This window comes from Dermacentor albipictus, chromosome 5 (assembly GCF_038994185.2).
Source record: "Dermacentor albipictus isolate Rhodes 1998 colony chromosome 5, USDA_Dalb.pri_finalv2, whole genome shotgun sequence".
NCBI lineage: Eukaryota > Metazoa > Arthropoda > Arachnida > Ixodida > Ixodidae > Dermacentor > Dermacentor albipictus.
In genome coordinates, this window is record NC_091825.1 from 118,293,855 (window position 1) to 118,303,950 (window position 10,096).

The window sequence follows — 10,096 nt, forward strand, 5'->3', positions numbered from 1 at the left end:
ACGCACGATGGCGCGCATTCACGACAGAAGCCAATGAAAGGGCTGCGTTCAACAACACGTCACAAAAAAATATCCAATCGGAAAGTAGAAAACCAAACACGTTTCACATCGCTCGCGTACGTAAACAACGTAAACGACGCCAAATACTAAAAGAAACAAGAAAACAAAATAACAAGCTGAATCGGATGAGACAAGCAAATTAATATATAAGAAAATATCACACACGCGTACGCGCGACAGGTTTGGGTACAGAACATTATGCGTTTTACGCTCATAGGAGCACATCAATGGTCGAACACGACCAATGCCAAAATCGTGCTGGCAACACTCTCAACCCGCAATCCGCAATGATGGCTGAAGCGTCGTCTGGTCAAGTAGTACGCGTCTATTTAGAAGCGTGGCAGTTATATTGCGCGTTCGTGATGAACCGATTTTATTGGCTCCGTGCTGCTCCACAGTTGCGTTGCGCTGTTCATGACCGAGTTTCCAGGCCACATAAGACACGCTTCACTTTATCTAGCCGGCCTGATCTGTGACCCGACTTGAAGTGTGTGAGCAGCCCCGGCTTTGGCATGAATCAGAATGAGAAACCTACGTTTTGCCATCCGCGTTGCTTTCTACGGTGTGACCGTTTATTCCGCCCTGTCCACGGCCGTCATCTACATTTTTATTCAGTGGTTCGGACGTTTCCGCGCGGACCTTTACGACGTCGACGGGCTCGCAAACCGCACGACGCACGGGTGGCCCTGCGGCGATCGTTCCTCAGCTTCGGAGTCGAACGTGCTGTCTCGCGACGTGATCGGCAAGGGGCAGATCGACGTCCACGGATGGTGGCAGGACCAGGCGACCATTTCAACGGACGTGCAGTGTTTCAACGAGCCGTGGGCTCTGTGCTCCAAGGCGTTTTCCATCACCTGCAAACGAAGCAACGTTCGCGCCATTTACCAGCACCTCTCGTTTCGACGTAACCTTACACTGCGCAGCTTCAGCCTGTCCCTGCGCGTTGCCGCCGAGCAACTCGAGTCCCAGACGGCCGATTCCTTCCTCGGCGCTCTCGTTCTGGTCAGGCTGAGCGACGGCGGCGAGGAGTTCCTGCGCGTGCCGTTCCCCGCGACCACGAGCACGCTCACTCAGCGCGAAGGCGTCTACACGGCCTCGCACTCCGATCGCACCGTCGCGACGGCCACCGTGTTGCTCGGCTGCTACGGTTACGCCGGCGTGGTGCACTTCACGGACGTTCGGCTCACGCCGCTGGTCGAGGCCGCCGCCAGCCACGGCTGCAGGGCCCGCGATCTCCTGGAGGACTGCCCGACGTCCGCGCGAAGCCTGCCGCCCACGCACCGCAGGCAGAAGCTCAAGTTTGAGCTCATACTGGGCAAGGTCCGCTCGTCCAAGAAGCGCCACCTCAACAAGGACGTGGCTCTGGTGACGCAGCTGTCGATGGACCGACTGCCCGTCCTGGAGCACACGCTGCAACTGTGGGAAGGGCCCGTCTCCCTGGTCATCTACGTTCCCGTCAAGGTAGCGGCCATTCCAGAGTACTTTAGCTCGGCATACAGTAAACCGATGCCGAGATGTGAAGGCGAAAAGCCACGAAAGCCTAGACTTGCACATCGTTTTCACTGTACAAGTATAGGCAGGTTAGCTCATTGAGTTCCCTACAATACTACCTGGAATAAATCGTCCACTATCATCTATGCGAGTGGAGGAGCATATCTTCCTTCTCCGTGGCCTGAGAACATAGTTATGGCTGCACAAATACAGCTTTTGATTGTATTAACGCCTTATAACGAGCCTTTGCTCTCCCATAACATGGCTCATATTATTGTTTCTCACTTATACAAGTAAACAAAAAACATGGAATGATAAATTGCAAACGATAAGCCCACATCATAGCTTCCATCCAATTTTAGTGACTCTTCACCAATGCTATTGATACTTGATGTAATTGTACACCTTGCCCCAAGTACTCGTATGTTTTGGTAAGAGTCTTATTGCGATGATTTAGCAAGAACATTACCTTACAAGCTGTTCTACAAAGTTTCCTACAAAAGGTTTGTGAGGAAACTGTGACACTGGTGCCTATGGGGATCGCAAGCATGGGGGTTCATCCAGCAGGGGAATGATGATTAGTACTACCATAGACAACTGAAACCTGAACAGCGGAGCACATGCCTGAAGCATAACCGAAGATACAGTACGTGCTGTTGGCCAGTCATTGTTCTCCACATGCATGTGCACATGGTTTTCATGCAGAATGTGAGGCATCACCCTGCTGCGATAACACCACCTATGCGTGTTTTTTCAATCAATCCATGGCAATAGGGCAGTTATTGCAGTAAGGCGAGCAGCCCCGCACTCTATGTGAAAACCATAAGCATGCACATGTTTTCCACAAAACTCTATGGGTCACCAGACATATCTTCAAGGCGTCCTGGACCTCGGAGAAAGATGTCAGTCTGGAGCCTGAAGACGTCATTCTGAAATTCGTGCAATGAATTTATTTGTGCCCACAACATGAACCACCTTAAATCTCTAACACTGAACTTAACTGACATAAGTAACAGAAAGCTTAATAAAATAACCCTTCGGTTAGCAAACGCACACACTGTAACATTTTGCTGATGTGCTTTACTTTTATTTGTGTTCTCCACTACTAGAAAGAACAAAAAAAAAAGTATTTTGAATGTATGTGGATGGCTCATGCACTCAGGCAAGTCCAATGCTTTTGTAAACATATGCGTGTGTATTCTTGGCAGGGAGGCAAAGTGGATGGTGACTGGCAAAAGCTCTACGTACAGAAGAAGCTACAGAACTTGAAACTGCACCCAGACAGTCATGTGTCGCTTGCGTACGGTGTGCCAGGCTCTGGAGATTACCCGATCAATGCTCTGCGCAATGCCGCCATCAAACAAACAAACTGTGAATACCTTCTCACCGCTGATGCCGATTTCCAGCCATCACCCGACTTTCACAAGCACTTTCTCCTGTCTACGAGGTGACCTTTCTCACTCTTTCTGATGTGCTATGTTACCTAAAATGTTCACTGTAGAAAACTTTGATGCATACTAAATTAGAATATGCTATATTTGTGCACGATCCCAGCTATGAAACCCTAATCAATTACTTCCTTGTGCTATCTTGTCCAAAATCACTCAGTTAATTTTTTCTTCCCAAATAATAACATAACCACGACTATTACTTCAATCAAATCTAATGTTGGCCTCCATTTGTTATAATTTCATTCTAAGATAGGAATTTCGGCAATTATTTTCATCAGTTTTATTATAATCTGACATTGCATGACCAGTTCACTACGAGACCACATCATGCATTGCAACTCTGTTAGCCACCATCATTCGGGTTCAGGCAGAGCCACACATGATATTTCTCCCAGTCTTTCTTGTGTTGCTGTGTACTGATTGGAACCACCTTCTTGCAGGTATCTTATTTATTGTCATGTAATCTTCTGTCTGAAATATTTGTGATTATTATTTATTAATGATAACACACCTTTTCGTTAGAATAGGTAAATCAGAGGGCATTGGACAACCGCATAAACGAGACGCACAGAGGGTTCACTTTCAAGTACTGAAGTTGGAAACCAGCGCCCTGTGCATCCCGTTCGTGTGGCGCTGTGATTTGCAAATCATGCAAGACCAACTAGCAACTAGTTTTCATGAAACTTTAGCTGGCATTGTATAACCAGGAACTTTTGCATTTTGCATTGTTTCCTTTCAATGCATTATTGTTTGTTGCATATTTTGTACCACTTTCTGCTATAATTCCTCTGGCTCTGAGAGTATTACAAATAAATAAATATATACATAAATAATGTGCTTTACTTCATGTAGACAACTGGGCTAGAAAAAGCAACAGCCTAGTAATATTCACATAGTATACTGTAATTTTTTCCAATGTGACCCTGATCAGGTCTTGAAAGCAACTAACTGAAATGCTACCACTTGATTCAACAAAATGTTATCCAAAAATATTAGCTGTTCAAGCTTTTTTATTGTAAGCCGAACCTCAACATAGTGAACATGGATATAACAAATTACTGGATATAATAATGTAAATCTAAAATGTGTCTAACCAATATCAGCAGGTAACGAATATATGCTTATAATGAATATCAGCTATAAAGAAGGCATTTTCATGTCGCATGCGAATTCATTATATGCTAGGCAGTGCCTCATACTATAAAGTGAACCATTAAATGGCAACGTCGCTTGCCTTCTAGGTCAGTGGCCAACACAGACAAGGTAGCATTTGTGGTCCCGGCCTTTGAATACCTGGAGCTACCTCAGAAGTCCGACGGTGTCGCCCAAACCAAGGAGGAGCTCATGCAGCTGCTACACCGGCAGGACCCCTTCGTGCAGCCATTCCGACACGACATCACTCCCGAATCGCACCAAAGCACAGACTACTGGAAGTGGTACCGCACCGACAAGCCGTACGTGGTGCAAACGTTCAGCGACAAGTACGAGCCGTATCTGGTGCTCAGAAACACTGCCCAGCTTCCTCAGTACGACGAGCGCTTCACGGGCTACGGCATGAACAAGATTACTCACGTCACCGAACTCTTCGCGGCGGGCTACGTCTTTCTCGTGCTTCCCCACGTGTGGCTGGTCCACGTGCCGCACAAGCCGTCAACGTACTTTGTGGACCATGTGCAAAACCCACAACACAGACTGCGGAACAGGGTGCAGAGGTTCGAATTCCTCGTCGATGTCATGCGCAAGTACAAGCTCGGAAGGTGCAGGTGAAATCAGCATAACTGTGTGGTTGTATTGCATGCCTTATGTACTCACACGCGCATCGTAATGTGCTCTGTCAGGCGGAAGGTTGGGAAATGGCCTCAAGCACGGCAACTGAGAACCTGGCATTGCCAGCGCAATATGTAGTGGCTTGTCGCATAAGCACTTTCCTATCACGCAGCAAGCTTTTTTCCAATCCATTGTCAACTCGCAGCAATTTAAACTCGGATAACTGAAAATCGCTGTTCACTCAGACGTATAAAAAAATTTGGTCGGACCTGCTGTGTGTTTACCATGTTTTGAAGTGACCTAATTCAAGTGAGCCTTCAGGTAATTTCGGTTAAATTTCAGTTAAATCAAAGTTCTTTGCATCCCAAAGCGAATCGGCATAAATTTAAATTACGGGCTTTTACATGCCGAAACCACGCTGTGGTCTCTGGACAATTGTGGATCTTTAATGTGCACCCAATGCATGGCACACGGGCGTCTCTGCATTCCACCCTTATCGAAATGTGGGGGGAGGGATGCCGCTGAGATTTGATCTCGCTACCTCATGCTTAGCAGCGAGACACCATAGCCGCTAAGCCGCCGCAGTGAGTAAGCAGCATAGCCAAGAGCAGCTGACCACAGAACACTCATAAGCCTGGAATAGGTAAAACGTACCCACATTTAATATTCAGGCTGCCGTGTATGTTCACAGGTGCAACACAGGTACAAGATAGCATCATTAGCCGGGTAACACGCTTGTCACTCTAATATTACGAATGTGCTTTCATTGAAGCTCTCTTTTCTCTCCATTTTCAAAGAGGTCATTGATAGACTGGATTGATCGATTAGATTTGACATACCAAAGCGCAACTTGAACTATTACTGCGTCATAGTGGGTGGCTCCGAGGCAATTTTGGCCACCTTAGGCTAATATCTTTAATGTGCACCTAAATGGAAAATACGCAAGTGTTTTCACATTCTTCCCCTATCAAAATGTGGCTGCTGCACCAGGCTGTCCAAGTGGTAATATCACGCTCAATGTAGAAGGATGCCATATCTGCTCAGCCACTGCGCCAGTTTTCTTGCTATGTATCATTTGTCTGTTTTTTTATACCTGTGTATTGGAAGCCTTTTTATACAAGAAGTCCTAATTGTTTGGAGCATACTTTATTTAATTTTGAATATTTCAAACTTGTGGTACTTTATTCATTTTTTAGGGTATAGACAAATGGGAAGGAAGCTTCTGGTAATTTAAACAAAAATGTGTGGTTCCTAGAATTTTGAAACAACATGAGTTGATTCCACCGCAAAAAAGACACCACAATGATCAATAGAGGGGAACCAAGGGCATGTGGTAATACTCTTGTCGTGTACAGCTGTTATCAAAAGTATATGAACCAGGGCTTCTGCAAAAAATAAATAAATAAAGTAGGAAAGAATTGCTTGATGCCCTGCCTTTAGACTGAAATGGAAGAATACATTTCACACTTGGCACTGCAAACGTCGCAGTGCATTTGTCAGTTTCAGGTTGTCTGGCCTGCCAAGAAATTCAGCTCTTTTTCTTTTTGGCCAATGCTGCCATTTGCATACTTTTGATCATGGCCACTGAGGAGCGACATTGTTGAGGTTGCCAAGACCCCTTTGCATTGAGTAGTAGTCATAACCATACGCAGACCTCAAATGATTATCATGGAGCCGTTTTCTGGGCAAGTGAATTGTTCTGCTCAATAGTGGTGACAGATCAGCTCAACAACTTCAGCAGCAATACCTGTCAATGACCATTGAATGTACTCATTTTGCATTGGTGCAAATCAGGCCAAACAGGTCCAGCGCTGTGTTGGTAGTCTTTCAATGTCTCTGTAAAAAGATTGCTTATGTAGGGAAAACTGCAAGTGAATGCCAAGCCTATTTTATTCTCTCTCTTATTTTGCACACCAACAAAAACGGCTATAATGTAAATGTGTGAATACCAGATTTCATTTACCATTTTGAAAATTCAGGCAGGTAAAAAAAAAAGGTGCCAGGTAATTTTACTTTAAAAAGCAGGATAATTCTTTTTTTTTTTTTTTTTGATGAATCGGCAGTTAACTAGCCTTGATGAGTTGCCAGAATTTGTGTCATGGCAGGAAGCCGATTTGGAAATTTGGAGGTGGCATTACCACATGGCCTTACACCTGTAGTTCTTTTTTGGCATACCGGAACTGCACTTTTGGGTAGCTTGACCAGTTTTTTTTTTCCTTTTTCTTCTTTTTTTTAGAAGCATGCCAATCTACTATTGAGGCATGGCTCAACATTTATTTTATTTTGGAATCCCTTGAATGCAACCTTTGCTTTTTAAAATTCTTGCACTATTATGGCTCACATTTTATTCATAAAGCTAGCTGCAGCCTGCGACATGGCAGCTGAAGTTTATTTGACTCTTTTAATATGCAGGCACCACAGGTGACTTACAAACTCCCCTCATCAGAGCTATTGATGACACCCTATCTGCTCGTAAATTAAAGTGTCTGAAAATTGAAGCACTTCTGAATGGTGGAAGCACTGCTTCATTTGAAAGTATTGGAAGAATTGCCGCACTAACTTTTCTAGGGTACCCTTCACTAAGTGCACACAAGCGTTTTCGAGCCAACATTTGCGTTTGTGTCGGCTGAATCGTCTTGTACTAGCGAATTGCTCTATGGCTCACCAGTTGCACATGTAGGTTAGTGATTACGCTCTCAGGTTGTACATAAAGGCCATTCTGAATGCAAAATTTGCCTCATAGGATCTTAAGAGTGAATTGCCATAAGCATCTTTACCCAATAGACACCTGTGAGTTTCCATAAGCATGCCATCTTGGATCTTACAATTCTTAAGTAATATATTTTTATGCAATAACCTCCTCTTTATTCGCTATGTCTGCGTGAATTGGCCAAGAAGCCATTACTGCTCACAGGGTTATCAACGAGGAGGGCCTAAACCTCGGAGCAGCAACCTTCCTTTGGGCACATGATCTCCAATAGCTCAAAGCTGCAAATATGGCTACAAGCCATCATTACAAACCTTTGAATAGCTACAAATCCGTTAAACCTCCAAGCAGTCTAGGCTGTGGCTCAAACAGAGCCATTATCCGGACTGTTTGATTGGACCTGAAGTAGTAGGGTACTGTGCGATCCGACAGCGAGTAAGTTCAGTAGCGGCATAGTGCTATTTACTATATTTCCCGGCCATCTCTGTCTTGTGTATGCTATAAGGCAAGCATGTGCCATCCCCCATTGTCAATGCACTTTGCCCCTAAACACACTTTGCCCCTCAATGGCACCTTGCCTCTCTATGCAAGGTGAAATTTGCCCGTTCTCATGTACAGGGTCATCAACACTTAGGGAAAATGCCTCATCAATGTTCAGATACTAATGGCGGCTCTGAATCGGAATGAAGACATGCAGGTTTATTTTTTACTTACAGATATCTGTGTTAGTACCCGCTTTTCCTCGTTATGTTCATGTTACATCCAGTGGATGTTCGATACTCATGTTACATTAAATTCAGTACTAATGGGCTTCCCAGGAGTCACCAAACCCGGTTGTTCCACTCCTATGGACAGCTTATTACTATTTAAATGCTCATTAACAGCTGCAATTAGGCTCGGATGCCCGCAGACTAACCTTTTATACATAGGCATCCACTTAATGCATCATGTATGCCAAATTTTTCACCATAAATTTAAAACACAGAAGATATATCAGACTGAATGCCCATGAGGTGTTATTCCCAAGAATGTGTAAACCAGTACGCAGTGAGCCCATATGAAAGCGAACACTACATTTGCATGCAAAGCCAGTAATTTTTTAGTTGTTTTGGGCTAAATTAAAGTAAAGGTAGAGTTCTACTAGGGTAATTCTTCGACACGAGAACTGCATAGCAAATACCAGTGAGTGACATTCTGGCTTAACACATTCGCAGGAATCACTGTTTGAACACAAATTAAGTGTTCCATTTCATATTGGTTTCTCCAAACCTGATGTAATATAGTAAAATAGGACTCTCAGGCACAGTGAGCAATGTTAGACAGGACCCTGTCGCCCCTTGCCCATCTGCACCCACGACATCTTTGTTATCACCGATCTTCTACAGGGTGCTGTTCATTAGAGGATTTTGCAACACCATATGTTTTGCAAGCTTTATAGGAGTTCTTGTATGTAGTGTTTGTTACTACAACATATCAATGTAGGAGCGAAGAACTGTGAAATGTCAATATATACTGCCTGTTCTAGAGAAAGTGATAGGTGTAGCACTCTTCGGTCATTGACAGGGCTATTCACAAGGCCTTCGATGAGCAACATCTTTCTGTTTAAATTAAAGATTGCCACAAGTCATATGTTAATGAGTGATTAAATGTTTCTGTGATTCCGCAAACAGGATTTGCCGTTTGCTTCTGAGAAATACTGTTCGGAATATGGAACCCGAATGTGTCCAGCACACAGTACTTGTGGAGTGCTTGCAGACATACCAAATAGCCACAGCGAGCTGTGTCATCACATGGACATGTTGGAATTCATAACGGAATGGAGACACCAAAATTTTTAGTGTTTGCTAGCTTACAGTAATGCTTCTCACTAACGTTGCACACATCATGCAGCCCACCTAAGGAACAAATTAATTTCAATAACAAATTTTACAGCGAAGCTATATACCTCTACCCCCCCCCTCCCACCCCCCCAATGCTTCTGCCGTGTCCGTAGGCAAAAACTCAAACAATCACAGTGGGAGACACAGATCATGTGTGCTGCTGGTACCTTGCTGCACAACCAGATGGCGCTCGCGTCCGCAGCAGTGGTGGACAGGGCCCTGCCCTGTGCTCCTAGATTAATGAGCAGGAAGACACTGGGGAATTGAGGAGCCCTAATGTTTAGACGCAGCTATATGAAGCCAAGGAAAGCACAGAGGCGATTATCTGCATAACAATAATTAACAGGTTTATAAATTTAAATGTAGAAATCATTATGAATGAGGGTTAAATTTACGGTAAGCTTCATATTGTTACATGTGGAGAAATACACACGAAAGAAGCTATTTAATATGTATTTACAAGAGCAGGCTCACCAGAGACCAAGGTGGAAACCAGCTCGCAGCAAGAGCCCAGAGACATCTCTTCGTTTTCTTCGTGGCGGCCAGTCTCTTAAAGGGCCCCTATCAAGCTTTGCCATTTCCAATGGACAAGCGTAGCGTATAAATCACATGCTGACAATTGTGTCTGCAAAGCATTACAGCAATGCGTGCCGTCGAACATAGCTGAAATTTCGAACCAAACACTGCGCACCCTCTCTCTTGAGGAAGCTCCGCTCCCAGCCGAACAGTCAAGGTCATAC

At 44.6% G+C, this 10,096-nt stretch overlaps 1 protein-coding gene across 1 annotated transcript; it reads left to right on the top strand.

Moving 5' to 3' along the window:
• Positions 1-231: 231 nt before the first annotated feature.
• Positions 232-7,016, top strand: LOC135916232 (uncharacterized). Its single transcript, XM_065449541.1, has 3 exons — positions 232-1,521; positions 2,760-2,998; positions 4,244-7,016. Exons 1-3 carry the CDS (start codon positions 583-585, stop codon positions 4,767-4,769), a joined length of 1,704 nt encoding a protein of 567 aa, XP_065305613.1. The 5' UTR covers positions 232-582; the 3' UTR covers positions 4,770-7,016.
• Positions 7,017-10,096: the final 3,080 nt, after the last annotated feature.

Coding starts and splice junctions, on each gene's coding strand:
- LOC135916232 (XM_065449541.1), top strand. CDS start 583: ATGAGAAACCTACGTTTTGCCATCCGCGTTGCTTTCTACGGTGTGACC. Junction 1,522..2,759: donor TCATCTACGTTCCCGTCAAG/GTAGCGGCCATT, acceptor TATTCTTGGCAG/GGAGGCAAAGTGGATGGTGA. Junction 2,999..4,243: donor CACTTTCTCCTGTCTACGAG/GTGACCTTTCTC, acceptor CTTGCCTTCTAG/GTCAGTGGCCAACACAGACA.